Source organism: Molothrus aeneus, chromosome 2 (genome assembly GCF_037042795.1).
Source record: "Molothrus aeneus isolate 106 chromosome 2, BPBGC_Maene_1.0, whole genome shotgun sequence".
Taxonomy (NCBI): domain Eukaryota; kingdom Metazoa; phylum Chordata; class Aves; order Passeriformes; family Icteridae; genus Molothrus; species Molothrus aeneus.
Window position 1 is genome coordinate 77,741,574 of NC_089647.1, and position 25,536 is coordinate 77,767,109.

General features: G+C 40.6%; 1 protein-coding gene across 4 annotated transcripts in view; it reads left to right on the top strand.

Annotated features, from left to right (window-relative positions):
- CLYBL (citramalyl-CoA lyase) overlaps positions 1–25,536 on the top strand; it is a 168,420-nt gene that overhangs the window by 78,953 nt on the left and 63,931 nt on the right. For all 4 annotated transcript variants that reach the window (XM_066545144.1, XM_066545143.1, XM_066545142.1 and 1 more), the window contains exon 2: positions 9,526–9,715. In XM_066545144.1, coding sequence (XP_066401241.1) covers positions 9,526–9,715 — 190 coding nt within the window. The remainder of the gene's footprint in view (positions 1–9,525; positions 9,716–25,536) is intronic.

Consider the following 25,536-nt stretch of genomic DNA (forward strand, 5'->3'; position numbering starts at 1 on the left):
CTAGTTTAATACAAAATAATTCTTTGAATTAGTAATTCCTCCACATAATAATTCTACAGAATACTTGGCTAAACATAAATAATATTTTTACTTTTAATCTTATTCTGAAAATATCATATAAGTTTGGTTTTTTCCACCAGCTGAAATTGAGCATCTTTATATTGTTTAAAAGATATTCACCACCTGGATTGCGTCCATATACATCTAAGTCTCAATTTTGCACAAGTCTCTGTGCAAAAACCTGAAAAAAGCGGGTTGACCTATGTATTGCCTAAGAACACATGGAAATTGAACAGTTTCATAATTCAAAATTAATCCCCAGTCCTGGAGGCACTTAAGCACATGCTTAACTGTAAGTGTTTGACTAGTCTTTTTGATTTCTCTGGGCTAGGCACATGCTCAAGTGGGTTTACAGGAGCAGTTTCAAAATGCAGAGAAGACTGCAATATTGTTTTCTTTTTGTTATACGGTAAAAATGTCTGTGCTTTATATAATATTATAATTTACCTATGTTTCTAAGTACAGGAATCATCAAAATGCTTGTGGTTTGACTAAGTGTAGACTGACGTAAATTGCAAATTGAGATAAAATATGGTCTACCAGTGAAAAATTCCTAGAAGTGTGAAGGGACCTTCAGTTTGTAAAATATCCTCATCACAACCAAAACTATGAAGACAACAGTTTGTAATAAAAAAATCAGAAATTCTGGAAGACCCAAAGTGGATGACAAATGCCTCCTTTCTCCTGACTTCTTCAGCACTAGTATATTGACACTCCATTCATTTCCTTCTGCTAAAAATTGTCAGTCACAACTTTGGTGTAATTTTATTTCAACTCAGATATAATTCAGAAGTGGTTTCAAGGATTGTAGTGTTTTCTTTTTCTCTCACACCATGCATAGATATCTAACCTACACAGGCTCTGGTGAACATAGTGACTCTCTGTGATGGATGGCAAGATCATTTTAACAGGCAGGAATGGCACTTTATTGATTCTGACTTTATCAAGTGCCTGTTTCTTACTTTGTGTATAACTCATTAGCAGCCTGCTCCTAAACTGCTCAGGGCCTTTGGATGAGTCTGGGACTCGGACTTTAATCACAGTAATTAGCGTGGAATTTTTGAATCCCGCTCTGGATCTTGACCTTGCAGCATTTAGCCAATGCGCGCACAGCTGGGCGGTGGCCAGGGCTGCAGGAGCTCAGTGGTGGGGATGCTCCCGGTGTCCTGGTGTGGGAACCGACGCCGAGGGAACGGAGGGCAGTGGGGGAGAAAAGAGGGGGAAAACACCTTCAGTAGGAAAAGAAATTATGCCCAAACATCGTTACTAATTTTGGTGCATGTACACCGAGATGGGTGGGTGCAAAGTCAGTGTGTGAAAGGGCTGGGGCAGATTTAGGAGCAAGGGAAGTAAGTACCTGATGGTAAGATGGAGGGGAGAACTGGAAGAACCAAGAGTGGTTTTGCAGTGACATAAAGAATCCCTTCAAAGTTCAGCTTTTCTGCAGAGGCTACCAGGATGGGTCTGACTGTATAAAAGGGCAACCATTGCAGATTTGTGGGTTTTATATATTCACTTCCTAAGACAGATTTTGGCGTGGGATGTTCCAGGACAGCTTTTTGGTTATATGTGGTCCTCCCCCTCAACTGGAAGATTCTTAACCTCCAAAGGCATGTTTTTTCCTTTGTGCCATACAGCTCTGATAACACTTGGTGCATATTTGTCTGTACACAAAACCCAAACCCAAGTAAATCAAAACAAATCTACATCAACGTTCCATATCCAAAGCAATATCTTCTTACTTCTTAATGCATACCTTAAAAAAGGCAAATTTATGTGTATTTTTTTTTCTAAATCTCTCAATGTTGGTATTGGATCTTCATCTTTATTGTGGGATGTTTTTGTTATTTAAAATGTGTTGCAAATTTCTGTTGCAGCTGCTACTTGCAATTCTGTTTAAAAAATGTTTTCTGTTTTAAGCAAGAGTTTCGCTTAAAAAAACATACAGCTAGACAAAATTTTGCAATATCTCTTTACAGTGTTGTAGATTTTTAAAATGCAACTTAGAAAATGAATTAGTTAAATAAATGAAAGCGCTTAAAATTTTCTTAAAAACTGTCCATACTTAGCATTTATTTCTATATCTTTATATTTAGGAAGACAGAGAAATTAACTGTTATCCTAACTGCATGTTCCTTAGTGGCAAAGTGAATGTGTTACAGAGAGAGTGCTTTTCCAGTGCCCTGCAGTGCTGTGGGTCTGATTAAGCAGCAGAAAGCATCCCAAGAAGCCAGCTACTTTGTCAATGGCAAAAGCAAAGCGAGGTACAGCTCGGCTCGAGAGTACTTTATGGGCATGATGAGTGATTCAGGGTTATCCACACCGTAAGGAAGGGAGCAAAGCCTCAACTGTATGCCACATATGCTAAAGCTCCCCAAGACAGGACACCAATTAACCTTGGATGATAGCAAACACACACACACACAGAGGCTGCCCGAGAGGAGCAGCCTGTTGCCATTAGTAGGAAGCAGCAGCCCTTGTCACCCTGAGCCATTATTTAAATCTCTTTTAAAATTCACTTCTTAAGTCAAAGAACCGTAGCACTCTCCTCTTCCTCACAAACAGGCTATTTTTGCTGCCCTGAAAACAGGACACGTTAGTAATATGAGAAGCCAGTGGTCCTTTTATTTTTATCCTCGCTGTCTAATTTGGCCATTTTGAATTGAGAAGAAAAAAATGCCTGATCTTCAGTCAAAGCAATTTAAGGCATGATGGAGCTCAGAGTGAACCAAAACAACAGGGTCAAATGCAGTTGAAAGAACATGGTGGGGTAAATAAAAGGTCGTTTTGGTTTTTTTTTACATTTAGTGCTGGTGGGAGGAGAAAGTTTGGTTAACTATTTAACCTATGATAGCCTTTTATCATTTTATGGCTTAGGGGTCCGTGATTTTAAGCTTTTGCCAGTAAGTTCCTGGTTTGTACTCATCTTTCTTGTATTAATCTTTTCTCTGGAGCCCAGTTATATGACTTACATTGATTTACTGGAGATAGGGAAAATTTTCAAATAGCAGACAAAGACACATATTTTTCCTAAAATTACTTTCCAGCAGCTTTGGATTTGGTGCTTAGTTTTCATTTCCACTCACACTTCTCTGTGTCATGATTTTTTTTCTGGATCAGTGGGGCTCTCCTTCCCCACTTGGTTCAGCTCTCTGTTTTTTGGCTATAATGCAATGTGTCCTGATCAGTTGGAGTGAGTGCTTGTGAAAGGTCACTTGGAAGCCCCCTTTTCATTTCTCCCTGCTACAGTTTTTCCAGCAGGCAAGTGCTCTCAGGAGCAACCCCCTCCAATCTGTCCCTTTTGATATCCAAAGCTGGTTGTTACGGGGGTTAAATTTCTTAATTCGCTGAGTTTTTGTGAGCGCTTCTTCAGCTCACCGCTCTCAGTCCCCGCAGCTGGGTGCAGACCGCCTGTCTCCCTTAGGATGCTGAGGAAGTGCTAGGGTTTATTCTTTCACCTTCTTCACTTTTGGGAGGCCAATTTTATACCTTTATGTCTTCCATCAGCCTCAGGGGAATTAATCTTCACCTTAGGTCTGTGAGACATAGTATCAGCCTTATGGTGGGAAGTTTAAAATCAGACAAAGCCTCTCCTGGTAAAGAAAACTGCTTGTCAAGAGATCTCAAACCATGAGAGCTGGTGGCTTCTGCCTGCCCTGGAAAGGGCTTAGATTTGGGGGGGTTTCTTAATTAGTTTTTTGAGGGTCAGGAAAATGACCATACTGAGTCTGGAACAAAGGAAAACATCAAAATGTAAAGCTGAGTGTTTGGTATGTTGATAACCCCCCAGTTTTAATTTCAACATAACTGGATCAGGGTTAGCGGCAGTTGTTACGTAAAGTTCCTTCCCTTACATTTTATTCAAAAGTAAATATCATAGCTCTTCACTTTCAACCTAAGTGTTTTTCTTTTTTTTTTCCTTTTTCTTTTTTTTTTTTTTTTCTAAAGAAGAGCTGCTTGCTTTACCCGGATTTATTTCCACCAGGAGAGCAGTAAGATTTTGGGGACCTGTATTCTGATGGTAAAGCTTGTGACATGAGCTTTTGTTTTCCATTTGAGGAAATGTTAGCATTTTTTCACATGTTAACTTTTTAACAATTACGAGGAATTCCTTTTCCTTGAAAACTGCTGTCCTTTTCTTTTTCCTTCCCTTTTCTCTCTTCTTGATATTTTTATTTCCCTTTTATATGGAGACTTGTAGATTTTGTCACTTCAAACGTTAGCTGTTCCTCCTCTTTTCTTTCACTTTACAATACACACTAGGAGATTTTTTTTTTTTGCATATTCCTTCCCTTTCTCTGTGAGATATTGTAGTTCACCAAATTTAAAACACTACAGTATTTAGAATCCCTGCAGTGCCATTTTAAGTATTTGGACCTGGAAAATGCCCCAAGTAATAACTACCTGAATTGCTTTTAATTACACAATATAGCTGCATCATTTTACTTCAGATTCTTTTTGATTGATGCTGTAAGGCAATTGTAACCATGGATGATGGGATTAAGTGCCTCTTGAAGTGACTTTAGCTTCTTGTGGGAACAAAGGGAAAGAAGAGAACACTTAGTCCCTTTTTGAGTGAACAGCCTTTTTTCACTTGCTATATAAAGAAATACAATTAACAAACATTATCCCCAGAGGTGAATTGAAATGTACATGCGGACAATAACCGCTCTTGACTGCAATTAGACATATATGATCCGAGGTATTTTGGCCATTCATTAGTGCTAATTGTTTGAGAAACAAGCCCAGAGAACAAATGATTAAAATGTTAGTGCCATAACCAGGATTATTAGCATGTGTGATAAAATGCATGCGCCGCAGCTGTACCAATAAAACTCTCCAGCGAGTCGCTTTGATTTGACAAACACTCAGCGCGGCTGCGAGCCCTCTGTATTTGCACAGGGCCTGCTGATGTTTATAACAAACAACTTCTATCTTCTTTTCTTAATTAGAAAGAATTACTATGCAAATTGTGGGGCTTTGTAATTCCATAGAAGTTTCCTTTGTTTTTGGTGGATTATTTGTGTGCGGTGGTGTGCTCAGTAAATTCAACACAGGAAAACCATTACGTTTTCTCCGGAGTGGCTTTTTTTGCACATATTGCAGAAATAATTTGTACAATGTTTTCCTGCATTAGCTGAGTCTTTTTCTTGGGGGGTTGTGGGTCTTGGATCACTTCTGTCCTTCTTCCACAGCTCCACGGATATCATGGTGTGTAGTTACGTGCACAGACGTCAAAAATACATGTGGAAATTATCCAGATTTTTAGTTTTAGTGAAGTGTCTATTTACTTCATTTACTTAAATAGTATTTATTTTCACTATTACAAAGTGTATGCTTTGCAAACACTTTGCTGACACTACGCCAAAGACTGTAGAAGGAAAGATTTGGCCTATAGAGCAGTGAATATTTTTCTATGTGTTTATCAGATCTTCCAGGGGTGATTTGATTTAGTAAATAAACAGGGAACAGAGGCACAGGTTAAAGTGCTGGAAATCACTTGTGTGAGTACTTTACTTTGTGAGCTATAAGTTGTTGGCTCCAATGTCACTGCACAGGTGTGTGCATTTAAGTATGTGTATGAGCAATGCTGGAATGTGAAAATGCAGTTTACAGCAGGGAAATTTGCATAATTTGGGGTAATTTCACTGTTCGCAGTCACGCTGTATGGCTGCCATTGCAAACTGCAGTGTCTCTTAGTAGTCAAATAGGTTTTCATTTCTCCTTCCTGAGGATGACCTATTCACTCTTGGGTGGAATGGTTCTCAAAGGACCATGAGAAACTTTAACTTGCCAGCTACTTTTACATATTTGATGAAGACTTTAGTAGAGTGTTATGTTTGCTGAAGAAATTTAGTTTTATTTCCAAGACCCAAGAGCACTCAGCATGCTGCCAGATGCTATGAATGAAAATATGCTGCTGTAAAACAATTTAATGAGCATTACCCAATAGCCTAGTCCTTGTTTTAACTTACAGTGCTTAAAGGAAGAAACATTGTCTTAGCAAATTCACTTGGCTTTTGTCCATGTGTTTAGTTTAAAGCATAGTCAAGCTTAGTTTGAATCATTAAAATACTTGGAGCCAGGAAACATATGTAAGATTTTCCTCCTCTTTATGGCACAGGGTTAACAGTATAATCGAGACTGCAGTGCTGTGTAGGCTTTTTGTCCTAAAAAAGCAACTGCTGGGGATTTTTTCATTCTATCAACATAACAGAAGTCAAGATAATCACGGGAGTGTTTCCTACCAGAGTTGCTAACTGCTCATATACAGAGCACCCCAAGCCTTGCCACTGTTTAAAATAAGTCTATAGACAAATGGATCTATTAATTAATCCATGTGTTCCTCTGCTTTTTTATTGTAGAACATAAAATATTACTTTGCAAGCAAAATGCACAGTGATGATTAAAGAATATATGTAAAAGAATTAGCATTGATACCATTTACTGCTGTCATACTTAAAGATAGGTATGATGTTGATTTTGAAAACTCTTATTTTATATGAATATTTCTAGAGCTCTTAGTTTTGAAAGGGGAAGGATTCTGTGTTGGTCCACTGACACCATCTCCTGCTGTATATATTTTTTTCCTGGCCGTACTTTTTGAAAATATTATTTCTTCTTCAACTTGCTAAGATATCCCATAAAACTAATAATTTGACACATTGATGGTGTATTTTTTATAATAATTCATGTCCTGAGAAACCTGTTATTTGAGCCCATGTGGTTACAAAGATGTTTAGCTGAGGGGGAGATAGCAATAGTCACCAGGCAGTAGCATTTCCAGCATTAAGCCTATTAAGTGATGGTGTTTTAATGGATTAAGTCTATCACTTCTGTGGAGTCAGGTGGTCTGCTGAGGAAGCTGTACTGCTCCTCCATCTAAACACAAGTTCATGGACCTGGCTGGTGACACCTGACTAAATCCAGTCTGCAGGTATTGGTGCTTTCACCTACACAACACTACACACCATTGTGTGTAGTATGCAGAGCAGGGCTGCCTTCATGGGGCTTGCAGCAGTGAGAGGGAAAACGGCTGGTCAAACAGCCCTTGGTTTGATGACAGCCCAGAAGAAATCCTGGGAAACATGTGTGACAGAAGATACATCTCATCTCAGCATGCTCTGAGATTATGGTGTTAGCCATGTCTATCAGGTTTCTGGCAGGTTGGAGGGCTGGTGAGAGGCAGTCATTAAGGGTGCTTCAGGGGCTGCTTGGCTCCAGGCTGGAGTTAACTATTAATGGGCTGAGCTCTTTGGCTCCTTTGTGCCCTTGGGAACCACAAGGCTGAAGCCATCAGAGAAAGAGAATAGAAACTAATCACTTTTGTTCCCTCATATATGTTATGGGAAGGACTGCAGACTTCTTTACTGACCTCTGTGTCACACTGAAAAAAGATCCTCCTCTTTCTATTTGAGATAAACTACTCTTCCACCTCCTCCTTGCTCTCCAAAGTGTACTACTGCAAGAAAATGAGATTAAGTGGGTTTGTCTTGCAGCCACTTGAGTTGCCATGAGTTCTGTTACCATCCCCACTTCAGCCTGAAGTAGGGAACGTGAAGCAGGGAACGTGAAGCAGCTTGTGAGAGAGAGGCAAAGAGAGTACTTTGGAGGGGCTCAGTGGATATCAGTTGCATGTCTCCAGGTGTTGATAGGACCTCCTACACCTGAGTCTTGAAGCTGTTGCTGTCATTAACAAGGGTAACACCAGCACTTTTAATAGAATAATGTCTATTTAACTGCCAAGCTGTCCCATTTCTTAAACTGAATTAAGCATTACCAGGTATGTTGCAAAGGAGAGCCTGGCAATAGTTTTTGTAGGCTCTTAAAGTGGATCCACACAGGATATGTAGAGATGCAGCAGATGAGATTATGGAATCCTTCTCCTTTTCAATTTAGTTTACTGAGGTAAAATGTGATAAAAACTTTTTTCATATTTTTAACCCAACTCTTATATTCAGCTTTAAGGGGGCACACTCTAGGGGAAGAGAGGGTTCTTCAACAGATTCAGGTTAGAAAGGCAAGTATTACTGTGGTCTGTCAGTGACATGCCACACTGGCTCTGATTTAGATTGACTGAACTCATTTCCAGGCATTTGAGAGTGTTAGTCGTGTTTCCTTTGAAGAAAACCCACATGTGTGTGTAGCCACGTGTCATCCAAGTCTAGCAACTTGGGAAGCATTATTAAGAGGGGCACAGGAAAATGCATGGGTCCCTGACATGATGTGATAATGACATGTTCAGCATGGTGCTAGGAAATCTTTGCATTATTCAAAGTGCTGAATAATATACATGATAATGCATAATGGTGTTATATGGTAGGATTATTTTGTAGTGTAAGTGCCTTGTGCTTAGTATGAAGGTAAATTGTATTATTTTGTCCTCATCTTTGATGTAGCAGAATAGGCTGGGGGGTACAGCATGCAATGGGGAGGAACAGGAACAGGCAAGGGGTTTTTTTTGGAAGGCCAAGAAACACAGTGGCACCCTCTATAATTTATTTCTCTATGCTTGTAATTATGGAGCAAAGCAAGCTCCCCACAGCACTGAAGAGCAGCCTCCTCTGGCAGCCTCCAAGTGCAGCAACCCAGCTCCTGCCTGGAGCAGGTTAGCTGGGCCCTCACCAGGAATGGTGACCACCCCAGACCTCACACCTATGGGCCACAGGGATGTTATCCTCTCAAGCCATGTGGCACCAAAGGCTCACACCTGCACTGAAGTGTGGTGCACAAAGCATTTACACATTTTAAAAGACACCACAGCCAAAAACCTGCTGCTGATGCTGCTGTTTGTGAACTCTGCCAATGGAAGTCTGTGCTGTGGATATGAAGGTCTGAAGAGAGTAGCGAGGTTCCACACTGCCTGGGGTTTTCATTCTTTTTTCTTCATTTCCCCCGTCATCCATTTTGCTTATTTAAAATTTGCATGCAAATACATTTGTTGATATAATGCTAAGGTTGCAAAATGAACTTCACAAACCTGTGTTTGTTTTAACCAGCACCCCTGCTTCATTCACAGCATGGCATCCAGATCCTGGAGGAAATGTAGCAGATAGCAGCTCCTCCCCAAAGCAGTCCTGATCCATTCCCAGCACCGTCTGCATCCTACAGAGGAGACTTATGACAGGGAAAAAAAACCAACCACCACCCTTCTGTATTTCATACTTGCTGTAGCACCCAGAATAAGCAATGTAATTAAAGCTACATGGATAAACCTTAGCCCTGGCAGGTCTTCAATTATGATTAAGTTTGCAACTTCTATTGAACACAGTGGTTTTGGAGTTTTATATTGTAATTAACTGTAATACTGATATGTCCCTAACTTGTCTCTTCCGAAGGGAAAAAATATGCAAGTAGCCCAAAACCAGCCACTATCTAGGTAGGAATGTTTTGCTTTTAAAATACAGTCAAGTATGATTTACAGCACTGCTGCCAATAGTCTAATTTCAACAATATTCTTTACAGGGTGGATTCTCTTCTGCCAGCTGGTGTTCCTAAGCTCAGTTATCGCTTTACATCATCACACAAATATGTTCCCAGACGGGCTGTGCTCTATGTACCTGCGGATGATGAAAAGAAGATAAGAAAAATCCCATCACTAAATGTAGATTGTGCAGTGTTGGACTGTGAAGATGGTGTGGCTCTGAACAGAAAGGTAATTAAAAATTATCTGTGTGATATAATCAGCACTAAAGAGAACTTGTGGAAAAACATTGCCTTTGCCTTGAGGAAGTGACAACCAGAAAGACAAAGATAACTCTTAAGATACACAGAGTAATGTCACAGTGATAGGCTTTGTGAAGGTGTTGGGAAAATCTGGTTACCCAGAACTCAAAGAGATCCCGTGTGAGTAAGCAGGGAGGGAGTTTTGCAGGAATACAGAACTTGGCATAAGCTGTCATCACAGAAGAGTGGGAGATACTGTTATTATTGCAACACATTTCTTAGGGAAGAGGAAGAAACAGTCTGTAAGAAGAGAAGTGGGAAAGGAAGCGTTAGTTCAGAATCACCAGGTGGGCAGTTTGTTATTGAAATAAAAGCATCTTCAGATTGTGAGCAAAACAGCATGAGTCTGTTTGGTGCATGAGCCTTGGGGTGTTTGGAAAGATATACTTCCTGAAATTTTGGGGGGAAATGCTGTTAGGGATGTTTCTCAAGGGAGCAAAAATTAGATCCCAAGCATAATCAGTGTTTGGAATGGGGATGGAGAGCAGAGTGGGAGATGGATGTAGATGTGTCAAGTACCTGTGCCAAGTTTTTGTTAACATTAAACTGTGGAAAAAGAGAGAATGATCTAACATGCATTCAGTTTTGCTTGCAAACAAAATTTTTTTTAAACATATGGAAGTAACCATTTCAGTACGTTCCACATCTTAGAACCGTAGAATTATTGGAAAAGACCTTTAAGATCACTGAGTCCAACTTTAAAAATAACTGCCAAGTCAGCCATCTTAAACAATGTATATGAGAAATTGGTGCAAATGTTTCCTAACAAAAGCTATTTCTCAACAGGAATGTAAGTTTGCTGTCACATTATTTTCATATTTGTTGGTTTTCCTAACTGTGTCTCCATGCTTCAGACTACAGCAAGCAGTGTTAAGGGTTTGCGTATAAGTATCTTGTATAAGTATCTTGTCCAGAAAGTTAGAAAAATAGACTTCAGAATTTTCCTTTCAAAATGTGGATGAAATTTTATTATTTTCTTTTTCTTGTGAGTTAATGCTTTCCACAAGGACTCTCTTGGATAGTGCTTTCTTTAACCTTCCGCTCTTTACAGGTATGTTGGAAAGGAAAAATTTTACAGAGTTTGTATGTACCTGTTTTAATTCTGAAAAGTGAAAGTAGCACTGCTGGATGTTCCTGTGTGCTGCTGAAGATGATTGGAAAGCATTTTTCAGTTGCTAAAATTCAGTGTTGAAAGACTAGGATTAGATCTCCTGTCACAGTGAATTAGTATTGTTTCATCACCTTTCAGAGGCTGCTGCTGTACAAGACGTAGTTGTGTATAAAACTGAAGTATTTTTAGGTGCAGCTTAATTATATCAAATAATTTATAGCATAAGCATTTATTTGTAATAAACAATGACAGAAAAACAAAATTTTATGGTCAAGACAACAAAGTTGACAGTAGCAATTTCTCAAGGGTGGTAAAATTCTAGCTCTGTTAAAGTGAAGTTGTGCCACTGGGTATAAGATTTCAAGGAAATTAGGGGGAAAATTGGTAATGGAAACTTGAGATGACAGATGAGCCCCTGCCTCAGCTTAAATGCAAAAAGAAAGCAAACTGGAGGTAGAAGTGGGGACAAGCTACCAAGAAATAACATAAAGTGTGGTCCAGGCTTGTAGGAGCAGAATGAGGAAGTTCAGAGCTTGTCTGGAATCAAAACTGGTGTTGATGAGCAGGGATGAGCAGGACAGCAAAAATGGCTACCTCAAGTTTATCAGCAGGAAAAATGAGAATGAAAACCAGTCAAATGGATGCACTGCTCCATGAAACTGCAGGCTTTACTGTCAGAGCCTGCCCAGTCTCAGGCCTGGAAGCAAAACTCTGGGGAGGGAGGGAGCAGCCACAGTAGGGGAGGATGGAGTTAGGGTCTATGTAAATAAGCTGCTCTGTGGGACCAGACAGGACACACTGGAGGCCTCTCAGGGAGTTGTCGTGTGTCATCATGAGGCTGCTGTCTGTCATCCCTGAAAGATCAAGGCTGGGGGATGTTCCCAAAGCCTGGAGAAAGGCACCTCTGCCCAGAAGGCCTGGGTGCAGTTGTGCAACAATCTGCACAGGGTCACTGGTGTGTCCTTGCAGCACCAACCATCCCCAGGGCTGTGCTGGCACAGCTGCACCCAGCAGGTCCAGGGAAGGGCTCCATCCCCTGCACTTGATTCTGACAGTCTCTGTGTGGAGTCCCTATGCCAAGCTGTGGATCCCAGGACAAGAGAGAGGCTGACCAACGGCAAGGAGCCCATGAAGGGCCATCAGGCTGAGCGTGGCACAGGAGGAGAGGCTGAGGGGCTGAGTTTCTTCATCCTGGAGATGAGATGGCTGAGTTGGGTCTTGATGGGCACTTTGCTTCCTGAGGGGAGCTGAATGGGTGCAGAGCCAGACTCTTCTCAGAGGAGCTCAGAAATGAAAAAGGAAAAAAACTGGGTACAGGTTGCATGAGGGGAGATGCTGACTGGAGACAAGGGAAAATGTTTTCCCCACGCAGGTGGTCAGAGGCTGGAAGAGATTGTCCATTGGTGGTGTATCCTCCCTCCCTGAGGAGCCTTGGCTGGATGAAGCTGTGATTGGCCTGGTGTAGAGCAGTAGTTTGTCCTGCTTTGAGATGGTCTCCTGAGATCTCTTCCAACCTGAATTAGACTCTGTGACTGCATGATTTAGTAGAGAAGCCTAATTCAAAGTGATTGGAAGTTTGAATTTCATTTTTAGATCTGCCACAGATACTCAGGAAGACTTTGAGTCATAGGTTCTATGAATGTGAAGCTGAAATTCTTATTGCTCTTGCAGCTTAATTTATTAATGTTCATGAGGTGTTTGGAGACTTTGTGTGAAAGATATGTCAAGAATATGCATTGAAGTACAGTGTTCAGTGGCCCATTGCAAATGGGTCATTTCAAGCTGAGGGGAAAAAACCCACTAGGAAACACAGCAATGCTGAGTCTGTCCTTTATTCATTCTTCTCAAATAGTACTGATGAATTTGACTATTTATTGCTGTGTCTTATAATACTTAAAATGCTACATATGGACTTCTTTCAAATTGCTGCAGAATTTTTGAATTTGGGGAAAACCAGGACCTGACTGAAGGTTCACAGGGCCTTGGGCCAAACCTGCCTGTCTACAGGTCTTCATTTGCAGGAAGTCCAAGCAGCAAGCTTGAACCACATCTAATGGGTCTATTTTAACAAGATGCTGTGTGGTTTATATTAGGATTAAGTTAAAATTTGACAGATCGATAAACTGGAATGTCAGCAGCCCTATTTGCTTGCTCATTCAGAAGGAAACGAGGAAGATGAGCTTCCTGTTACTGAAACTGATAACATTTGTAAAACTGCATTTGGTTGCAGTAGCAGCTTTTGAAACTGTGGCCAGAAAATGAAAATATTTAACTATTTTCTATGCAGTATTTTCTCTCAATGAAGTTTTGAAAGACTTCCTTCCCTGTGCCTTACCCCACAATTATGTTTTCTAATGGCTGTCAGAGAGCACCAGAAGGGGGGAACCCATACCCATACCCTAATCCCCTTTACCATTTCCGTGCCTGCATTTCTTACCTTCAAGAACTACAACATTGACCACAACTTCAGATGTCATCTCTCTCCCCTTCTTTTGAATCTTATTGAATCTCATATTTTGACTAAATCAGAAAAAAAAAACAGAAAACCTCACAGCATTCACAAGGAGAAAATATTTCAGTGAATTTTCTGAGGAAAACCAGTGGGAAGAAATGGCTAATAAGCAAAGTTGTTATAGTGTGCTGAGTACTAACCCTGAAGGTGGGGTTACACCTGATCCTGGTATGAGTAGCACAGGGGCTTTTGCAACACCTTTGGGACCAGGCAGAGCAGTAGGAGGGCTTCAAAAATTCAGAATAGGAAAGGTGATAGGGAGATATGCTGATGTTGCTGAAAATATATTTTACAGAGGTAGCATTAGTCTTGCTGAACATACCCTACATGCCATGCTGTTCTCTAATCCTGGTTGGGGATCCACATGCTGTTTTTACAGGTTCAGATGCATAGTGCCAAATAATGTAGACTGTCAGCTGCCTCTCAAGGTTTCTGACTCTGTAGCACTTTGGGTATTTCTACAACAGAGATTTAAGTTTTGGTTGTGGAAACAATTGAATATTAGTAAAGGGAAGTTACCTTCCCTCAGGTACTATTCACAGACAAAGATATGATTTCTTTGCCACTGATGTGCATGTGCATTTTAAAGAAATTAGTCAGAATTACGAGCTTGGTGATATTTTAAAGTGTACAGTTCAAATAAAAATTCTAAAACTATAAAATTAGAAATAATACAGATTGTAGTGTTGATATATCACAAATGCATCACACTCTTAGAGACAAAAATAGCTTGTATCTATTTCAGCTCTTCACAGGAAAAGGTCTGAATATGCTTTCATTTTGATTCTAAAAAATAAAAAGGTTTTAAAAATGGCTGCATTGATATGCTTGTATGAATCATATAAGCCAGCAAGCCGAATTGCATCTTATGAAAGACCTCTGTGTAGGAGCTGAGCTGTCTCAAGTGCTCTCAGCCAAGCCAGCAGTCCCTGCTGTAGCTTTCCTCTGTAGAGCTGCATCACTCACTGTGCTTGTAGGTCAGGTGGATCTATTATCAGGTGGAAAAGTTCTCTCTTCCTGTTGGAGTAAGGAAGATTTCCATGTCAGTGCATTTATTTTCCAAGGACACAGTAAGCTGAGATTTTGTAGTTAGTTCCCATGGGTTATGTAAAATTACCACCCCTACAAGAGAGTCTTCTAGAACTGTCTTTTTTCCATCATGATCCTGTCTTGGTGGTGCTGTTCTTCAGAGCATCTGGGAGGTGTTAGCTGCCAGGTCAGCCTAGCAAGAGAACAGTTGGGGTTGTTACTATAGCCTTTATATCTCTTTCTGAGTCCTTGGCAAGAGTTTTGGAGAATTTTAATGCCTCCAAATCAATGCTATTTGTGGCTTTATCTTGTTTGTGGTTTGCAGGGTGGTTTTGAAAAACTGGGATAATACAGTACACTCTGCAGCTCCCTTCAGTGTGCCATCAGGCCAGGCAGGGTACAGTCCCTCCTGCCAAAGATGACCTTTGAAAATTCTCTCAGGCAAATTTTGAAAGTGATAGGATTTGGCCTTTTCTTTCCATGGGGAACACCAGCGTTATAATTAAGAATCAAAACAAAGCCCCATGTTCCCTCTGCTCATGTTTTTTTTTGTATCAGAGGTGTAAAAGCAATCCCTTGGAGTGTACATATGGCTGAGAAACGTCTGTGCACTGCTCTGACATAAAATACTTGAATACAGGAAATTTTATTGTTGATCCTTGGGAACTATATGGAGCTCATTCATCCAATAAAAAATTATTGATATTCAGGGCTTCACTGTAAAATTATGTCAGACTGATTAGAGTTTAATCTCCTAAGCTTTATTTAATGTGAATCATCATTATGCCGCTTTGTCTCTTTTAGAAAAACGTTGCTCTCTCCTCCAGCACTTAAGCAAGAGAAGCTGGGGAAGAGAAAGCCTCAGCTTTGTCCTTTCCCCATATCTTTTCCTTGAGAGAGGAAGTGGTGGCTCTCCTGAGTCTCTCCTGTTCTTCCCAGTTTCCTCAGCAGTGAGGGGAAGTTTGGTTGTGTTAAGAGGAGGTATAGGGAAGGACCTATTTTACCAATCCGAAGCATGTCCTCTTAGAATCATAGCATAAATGTGTTCCTACCTAACATCATGGAGCCACTTAAAACTCATTGTGCTGTGTCATGGGAGAAGGAAAAATCAGTTAATTCTTTTGAAATGTCTGTTTTTAAAAATAGGATTAAAGCCTGGCCACCTTTCAAAGTGTTCCATTATGAATAACACATATGTAAGAGATGACTCTTAGTTCATTACAGTCAAGAGCAGATCATCCACAAACATGCTGATTTTATGGAGATTTCTCCCTGTGAGAATGCCTCTTCCATCTCTCTAGTGATCTCATCCTGGGGTCAGAACAAACAGCACTCCATCCAGAGAGAGGGCATCCTTGCCTACCATTTTCCCCTTAATCTGAGACCTTCTGACCTTTTTAGTCCTTATCATTGATGACAAGAGGCTCTTGCATATAAAACAACACTTCAACTAAATTCGGGGGTGGAGATAAATACATAAAATGGGTCAGCGTGGTATACAAAAAAAATGTGAGGCTTTCTTTGTTGAGATGCATTTCCTTATTGATGTTATTGAAGGATTTTATAGTATTAGTGGAAGAAAGCTCCAGTTGGTTTCCATAAATCTCTAGTTACTTCAATTAAACCCAACAGTTTTCCTGTATTATATGATGATAATCTCTCTTTTTTTTTTTAATAAAGCCGTGTTGGTTAGGATTTATCAATGCTGCAGGTATTTTTCTAGGCTCATAGTGAGACTGTTAGCTAGTACTTCATAGGCACAGTTGCATGAAACATTGATAACTAGGTTATTTTACCAGGTCTTTGCTTTATTTATAATAAATTAGTACTGTACCTAATTGTATTCCTCCTACAGGGAGAAGGCTTGCTGATAAAGTGTGTAGAGAATGATTAAATGTACACAGGCGCATAGTAGGGTGACTTCTTTTCAAAAGATGCACAAAATTAAAATGGGAATGCTGCTTTCCCCACTGGTTTGCCATTATTAAAAGTCTGAGTAGCATGGGAAATTTCTTCTGTAGGAATTGGGGAGTCCAAAAGTCTCTCTGGTTTATTGTAGGGGAGCTGAACTGTACGGTGAAACTCTGCAAGGCCTTTTTGATCCTTGAAGAGTTCTGATGAATATACATTTTTATGAAAGTTGTAAAGTGTTTTCATTTCCTCATTAATCCCACCATGGTCCTGGAAGAACTGCCACTCCTGAGTACTGACTGTGACAATAAAAGTTTTTGTTCCTATTGTTTTACTCTACAAGCCAATCATCTTCCTTACATAAAGATTTGAGGATTCATAAGGAGATCTCAATATTCAGCAATTTTCTTCTTAATGAGCTCAGTAATGGCTGTTTCTCTTCGAGCAGAGCCTTTGAATTGCCAGTTATTTCTTTTCCACTGATTCAGATGTATCCAATTAAGTTTGACTTGGACATGTACTGATGTAACCATTACTGCTGACAGAATGGTGTCTAGAAACTTAGGGAAAAAGTCTTGGCTCAGTATTAATGGGGATTTCAGACAGGAATACATTAATAGACCTGGGAAAATATTTGAGAACATACATTTAATGTTTGTAGGGACTTGTAAGTCACAGTCCTTCCCTTTTGTGTATAGTCCACTGTCTGCAGGCACATCAGCACACCTGGGTACTAAAGGCTAACTGCAGGACTAGAATGGGTTGCTACACATTTCTGGACCAAGTTTCAATATTTCATCTGTTCCTGTAGCAGGAAGGACCTGCCTGCACAGCCATTGAGCTCCTATCATTTAGTTAGAAGGGAGCTGTTGAGTTTCAAGTGTGCTACAGAAAACCAAGCTAAAACTAAAAAGTTCAATTTACATGGGTAGCTGAGAAACAATCTGAGGGATCAAATTTGGGCACTTTTTTGTATGCAAAGCCAAGTGTGTGTTGTGTTGTGTTGTGTTGTGTTGTGTTGTGTTGTGTTATGTTGTGTTGTGTTGTGTTGTGTTGTCAGGGCTCCAATGGGGTGAGGAAATGATAAAGGTACTGCCCCTGTCTCATTCACAAGGGTACTCAGCGCTTAACACCGTTTGCTCCAGATCTCCTTTGCTTTTTTTTTTTTTTTTGTTGGCAATGAGCAGGCATTGGAATGTGTTTGTGTATCCAAGTTTCTATTGCAATTAATCTTGAAACCTAGTCTTGAACTTCAGATTTCATTGTGCTTTCATAGCCAGTAGTCCACCCTGCTTATTCTTCCCCATTGCAAGGCCCACACTTCGAAAACAGAGTGGCAAGTGAAGCGTGAGGGAACCCAGAGACCCTCATCAACAGGGATATGGACCAGAAAGTGGTAGGACACACAGAGAATACAGCCCTTGCCCTCTTTGGTAAACTCGTCTGCAAGGTATCTCTGTGGTCACATGTAGTGGTGCAGTGGCCCTGTGGTCTGATTTGGGCAAGATAGGTAGGGAAGGAAAGGTGGAAATGCATGGTACTTTTCCCAGTGCATTGGTGCCATCAAAGCTGGACATGTCCCACTGAAGAGAAGAACCTCAGAGATACTCAGAAGATTATGGGGAAATCTGTGGTTTATTTTCCAGACTGTTTAAACAATACCTGTTCACCTGGGGTTTAGTAGTGTTATTAGGTAGCAACACAAGAAAATGTGGTGAGATGCTGGGTAAGAGAAAAGAATTTTTGATGTCAGATGGAGAAACAGCATAACCATACACGTGGAAGTTGCAGATGAAGGTGAAGGTGTGTGTTGTCATGGCTAGGCTTGGGAATCTTGGCAAGTGTTAGCTGCCAAGATACCCAAAAACCATGATGTTTAACATCTATATCTTTGGGTTCATCTACTATTCTTCTGGAGACCAGATTAAAGGATCCTAGTGGTGGGAACTAAACCACCAGTGCCTATGCAAAAGCCTCATTTCCTTCCACTGTATGACCAAGAGTCCACAACACTGACAACGCTATGGATTCTCTGTCCTTATTCAGATAACATTTCACATTTCATGAATTAAGGACATTTGTGTCTAAATGAGTAACTCAGAATTAAGCCCTTAGGGAATTTGAGCTTCTTCCTCCCATACACCAGCAAATATTGAATTGAAGACATGTGAACTGTGCTAGTTGTGAAATAAGCAGAGAACCATCTGAAACCAGCCTTTTATTTCCACCATGAATCAAACTCATGCCATGACATCCCTTTAACTTAGAGTGGAGTAATTTGTCTCTGTTCAACAGAAGACAAAACACATGGATTATGATTTCCTAAAGCCCTGGTTTTTACATATTCTGTGAATTACTTTCTTCTCCAAATTGTGAATGATTGTAGAGCTCTGCTTTATACACCAAAAGAAAACACTTTCATGGAACAAGCTGATACCCAAAATCTCTGGCTCGCTGACAGTGGAGGGCATCCAGAGCCACAAATCTATGTGCACTCACATACAGAATAGAACACAATATGCAAGTATTGCAATTTTTCTAGTCCCTGTCGTAAAAGCCATAACAAATGGGGATGGAGCATTAGGAACTATATGCATTTTTTTATTCCCATCTAAACCTGCACAGCTCTGCTGGCTCCACAGTATGCAGTAGGCTCCAAGGGCATGAAAGCTCTTAATGCATCCTTAGGTCACACATTGCCGTGCCCAGAATTTGGGGTCCAAGCAAGAAATTCTTCTACAAAGAAGTAAAAAACTTGCCAGTTTTATTATTATTGTTATGAGTAAGTCACAACATCCAGCTGCATTTGAAAAGTTGCCGTTTTGACAGTGTTTTTTATAGCTGTATGGAGCATGTGCAGTTGTTAGCATACCTAAATGTGCTGTCCAAAGCATAGTGTATAACTCTCCAAAAACAAGCGTACATGTCTGCAAATCCAGCCTGCCACAGATTTGGATGTTAATTTCAGCTGCTTTGCTGAGGTTGCTCATCTTTCTTTTTGGCTGTAATATCACAAAATGAACTGCCTTTTTGTCTATCAATAAGGAAATTGATAAGCTGACTGTGGAGTCTGATCAGCACTTTGCATCTTTTTGAAAGCATAACTGAAATTCTCATGTTTTCTGAGTCTGACTACCAATTTCTATCTTTAAGGCAGCTTGGTTGCTCTGAGATTGCTGCTTTAACTCCTGCATAACATAGTGCTGCCTGCTGTGGGTCGCTGTAATGGCTCTTTTGCTATCCTTCTTTCACGGCAGTGCAGTAGGGCAACCCTCTCCAGAACAATGTACTTACCAGTTATTTCAAGACTGGGAGAAAATAATTATAAATACTTTTCTTTATTTTGATCACTGAGCTCCAGAAGACCATAAATCCTTGTGTTGTTCCTCATTTGGGAGCAAATGGTTATAAAGATCCTGGCTGTTCATTTTAGGATGATTATAAACCATGACTTGCTCATTCTTTCCTCCTAACTTGTTACAGCCTCTTGCTAGATTGCCTTAAAATAGCTGCTCCTATGCCAGACTTCAGATAACTTTATCTTCTGAGGTTTCACAATACAATTGTGCATTAAAAGGGGATATGTGGAACAAATTGGTATTTTCTTCCAGCTTAGTCAGGTTATTTGGTTACATTTTAAGCTTTGATTCCACACAGACCAAATCTTCCACTCATTAACCAATTATTTTTAAATAGAATATTTATAGATCATAATTTAGTATGCATTTTCTTGAGAAAAAGGGCAAATTAATACATGTAAACATGGATGAATCTATTTAAATACGCTGTCCACAAAATCCTTACAATATGTAAACAACATTTGTTATGCCTTGGAGATAACATATGATTGGACTCACGAGACCCTGTTTATCCTACCAAACATTTTCTTTTATAACTTCAAAGGGAATTTTATATATTTATGGCAATAGCAGGGTGTTAAGTGCAGCTAGACAGAAATTATACCTCAGCTATTTAGTTAATGCCAATAGGGATTAAATTAGATTTTATAGCTGTTAGTAGAAGTCTGTTTTGTAGCTAACAAGTGGGATTTTTAAATCCTGGAAAGCATAATCCTATTATAAAACTGGCAGCTGAATTAACATTATCTAGGAAGCAAGTCTTCACGGATTAACATTTTTTGACATTAACAAAGAAAAACTAATGCTACAGGGATATTAGATGCTTTTCCCAAAAGTAGGAAAAAAAGAAAGTGAATATAGGACAAGATAAATGGCACAAATAGTGCAGGAGGGAAAAATAGAGTGAAATATGCATGAGGTGAAATCTGGGAGTGGTCATGTTCTGCCTCAAATACAAAGGAAATACATTGAGTAGGAAGAGATACCACAATTGATAATTCATATATAACCCACACATTGATTTGTACGTGCCTTGTGGCTAATTCTCAGTTATCCAAATGAGCATGGGACAGCCACAGAGGTTTTCTCCTGGGAGGCTGCCTCTGCATTCCAGCTGTAGGAAGACTGACAGCAGTGCAGAAGGAACATTCATCCCTTTACTGAAAGGCCCATCAAGCTGTTCCACAGAGACCCTGATGGAGTTCTCCTTACACACTCTGAAGAACAGTTCTGGGACAGTTGCTGCAGGCAGTGGAACAGGGTATGAGTGGGACAATGAACTTGCTTGTCCTGCAATACATAAACTGAATAGCTATAAGGGTATGCACTATGTCATATTTCAATTAAAAAATCTTTGTCCACATCATAGTTGCAGAACAAAACTTTTATTACCTAAAATTGTGAATTATGCATCTCCTGTAAATTATTTTAAATCTTCTGTGGTTAGAATCCAAGTCTTTACCTAATCACAGTTGCAGTATTGAAATAATGAAATTAGTAATTTTCTGTGTGGAGGGCTAAGAAGAATCCACTTAATAAACCTACCAGTCACAAAAACATGACAAACAATTTCTTCTAGATTTTGCAACATCATAGTCAGTGTTGTTGACCCAGTACAGATTTTATGGTAACTTCTTTTAGCTTCCATCTTGTCTCATAAATTTCTTCTTTCTTATCAAATAGAGAATTTCAATAATTACAAATGAGAGTGTGAAATACCTAAGTGGCCAAGCTATCTATCCTCCTCTGAATGCAGTGCCATGAGGAAGAACCTTGGAACCATTATTTCAGTGAGAAAACACATATCATTTGGCATCAACAGGACCAAGATTTATACCCTGTTGTATGCATTTTGCACCAATGATAATGAACCCTACTAGGAATGGGAAATAGCTGTTCAGCCTCTGTTGTGGCTCTTTTTCAAAAATCTGTCCTCCAAATGTGTTCTTTTATTCCATATGCAACAGACCATAAGCCTGATGCTTTAAAGCACACAGGGACCTTGTAGCCACTGCCACAGAGGTCTGAGGTGCTGAGAGTGTTCAGAGAAATGGGCGTACAACGTGCCTGTGATTTCTCACATCAGGAAGGACACAAACTTCATGTCTCCCAGGAGCACATGGTCCTTGATAAATGATCTGTCTTTCCTACCCCCTTAAGTAATGAGCAGTGCTATGGCATTTTGTTTCCAGGTTTGCTGTCAGAGTAGGAAGGTATATACACTTGGCCCTTAAGACAGGTTGTTTTTAAAATGTTCATCTATCGCCTCAGCTTGGGTCAATAGGCTTAGCTCTTCATTTTCCATATGGAAGCAACTGTCAAGTGAGAAATAAAGAAATATTATGTGGAAATAAAGATTATGTTATATGACCAGGGAGTTGCAGCCACATCACCTGACTGGATACTCATCATTTGCCTTCAGTCTCTGGAAGAGAGAGATGGAGATGCAAGGGGGCAATGGGCTTACTGAGCAGAACACCCTTCCTCCATATGATCCTATGCCTGCTGTGACTGGCTGCTGCCTGACTGTGAAAGAAGTGATTGAATGGGGAGGGAGGGATGAAGGATGCTTGGCTCTGCCACCCAGCACTCTTGTATCTGAGCATGTGTTTTCCTGGAGTAAATGCTTTGTAGAAGCTCCTTCAGGACCAACATGTGGAAAACAACAGCGGCATCACCTGAACATTGCCAGCCAGGGCACCTGACCTCAGAATCTGGCTTCATGTTTTCAAATTTGCTTATCATCCATGAGGTACTATGGAGGTACTGAGGAGAAAAAGAAATGCCCAGAAATGTGAAGGTGGGCTGTGGTTCTCAGTGCTTGAGGCTGTTACAAGCAGCCCTGCACACATATGCTTATTTTGTAGCTAGAGGTGATTCATGCACTGAGCAACCTCTGGGTAGTGCTTGATGTGAATTGACAGAAACTAGCAGAAAGAGCAACTGGCTTCTAACCTCTGACAGCAATTCCCATTCCTGGTCATCAGACATCACCTCTTCCTACATCCACTTACATTCATTGAGATGTGGTGCAACATAGCAAAACATTGCATGGCTCGTGCCTTCATGAGGGTGATGTTTCCTGCAGGAAAAGCAGCAGCTCTTTGCCATAAACAAGGGCTCTCAGAGATCTCCCCCTCCACGCTTTTTTTTTTGTTTGTTTTTTGGTTTTGGGTTGGTTTTTTTTTTTGCCATGGAATCTCTGGTATTTCATTGTGCTGCTAGTGGTGAACAGAGCCACAAGTCTCACCTGTCAAAGCCATATAGTCTTGGAAGGCAGACTGAGGTAAAAAAAAAAAAAAAAAAAAAAAAAAAGATGATGATGATGATGATGATGTATGTTGTGCATATTTAACAAGTAGTGGTGGGAACTCCAGATAATGGCAGAGGCAACATCTATGAGCTGGTTGTGTCCACTGTAGCTGGAGGTAAGGAGGCTCTTTTCCAGTGTGGTCCAAGAGCTGGTAAGTGGAAGGCAGGGTGTGAGGAAATGCTAGGGAAGCAAATGAGGTGCTGCTGAGGAACGGTGGAACAAAGCAGCAGCCTCTCAGCTCAATGAAGTCTTGCCTGGGGTTTCACATTGGGCTGCCTATAGGCCCTTTTTTTACTCTCACTCTCCAAGAGAAGAGAGCTTGTGGTACCTTTTAAATGGGCAAGCTACATGCAGGAAGTTCCCACCTTGTCAGCCAGACAAGTGGCACCCTGAACTCCATAAGTGCTTAAGAAACTTAGAATGTGTTGTAAATCTGCCCAATTCCTTGAGTGAAGCAGAGCATTTATAGAATTGTGACTTTTTTTTTGTTTTACTGATGAATGTATCTGGCAGGGGAAACTAGAACTTCCATTTGGGATCATTTGTCACATTAGCACATTCCCTTTGAAGTTGCTTTATGCAGCAGTGTCAAAAGCTTTCTCACATCTTGACTGCCCTCCACAGTCTCTCAACACCTCTCTCAAAGTAAGTGGCCAAAGCTGGAGATTGCATTTCAGGAGCAGCTTCACAGCTTCACCACTGCTGAGTAATTATCATGAAATCATGATGTCAGCTTGTTTTGTCCTGTCTTCTTCTTTACCCAGGTAGAATCAATAGATATCATGAACAATAGACTTTGTTCTTACTTCATCATGCAGCTTCACAATTTCAGGTATTTTGAAGCATCCTTAGGACTGGAACATGTTATAGTTGCCTTGAGTTAACTTTAGACAGCTGCATTCAAGAGTGCTATTCCTAGACATATCCCTGAATGTACTCTTAAGTGCTTGAAAGTTAGCTTTTGTACCTATTAGCAATGTTTCTGTCTTCTTGTGGGAGCTTGTTGTCTCTTTATGCCAAGGTTATCAGACAAATATCTTCTGTCTGAGACGCTTGAGCTATCAAAATTTGCCTAGCAGACTGACAAGAGACACATGCAAAGCACACAAGCCATGGCTTTTTTATTTTAAGATGGCTAGGCTAGAAAAGAGGAAATAATGGTCATGTCCATGGTGGCATCAGTAAAAGGCTTACCGAAAGCTGATGGATCAGGGTCAGAGGGAAAGCCAGAATACAGGAATGTCTTGATGGTGACTGATCAAGGAGAGACTGTGGACAAGTATTTGTTTAAACAATTGAAGGAAGTATCTCAAATTCTTTTTTACTCTCATGGAGAACTTTAACCATGCTAGAATCTACTGACAGGAGCACGTGATGGGTCACAAGAAACTCAGATTTCTGGAATGCAAGAAAGACAAATTTTTGGTGGAAGCACCGAGCAACTAACTAGGGAAGATGCTTTGCTGGAATCCTGAATGAAAATGAACTGTCAGTCAATTGCAGTTTTGGCGGCAGGAGCTGTCAGATGCTGGAGTTTATGATCCTGAAGGCAGTGATGAAGGCAAGGACACAAGACTTCAGCTGTAGACAGAACCAATTCCACATTAAGCTTCCCCTGGAGGCAAGGGAGCTCATAAGGGCTAGTCAGACTGCAGTGACAATCTGCACAAAATACAAAAAAAATCATCTGAAGGGTGGAAGAACAGGCAGGCATGGCAGACAGCCAGCTTGCTGCAAAGGGAACTCTTGATTTAACTCAAACACAAAAAGGAAGAATACAGGAAATGGATGCAGGAATGGGCTCCCAAGGAGGAATGCAGAAATATTACCTGGATATGTAAGCACAGAATGAGGAAGGCCAAAAACTGGCTGGAATCAACAGCCACAGCCTGCCTGAAGGAAGATGCTGACTGGAGACAAAGGGAATAAAGTCTTTGCCATGCAGGTGGTCAGCCATTGGAGGAGGCTGCTCAGAGCACTGGTCTATCCTTGCTCCATGGGGGTATCCAAGCCCTGGCTGGGTGAGGCCCTTATCAGCTTGGTGTAGAGTGGTAGATAACCCTGCTTTGAGGAGGCAGATGGATGAAGCGATCTCCTTTCCTTCCTGAAATAGATGTGTGATTGCATGATTTTCTTAGTGGTTAGAAAACTTGTCCAGGAAGCCAGGAGCACAGGCCTATTTGTCCTTATCTGGAGTGATGACAGCAGCACCCTGCTTGCTAAATAAAACTCTGGTGCTCCATCTGTACTTACGCACCCCTGTGGCAGAGACATCCTCCACCTTGCTTTAAATAAGTAGATATTAACTGGGCCACAGATCAAATCTAGGCCTGAAGCTGACTTTCTAGCTTAGTGGTCAGGACATGAACCTAAGAGAAGACAGACCTGGATTTATATCTGTGCTCCAGGGACAGATTGTACATTTTGGTCTATGACTTTTTTTTCAAGCATCACAGTGCATGTGTCCCTCTGTGGTTCTATTCCTAGTTTACTGACATCATCAAGAAATCAGATC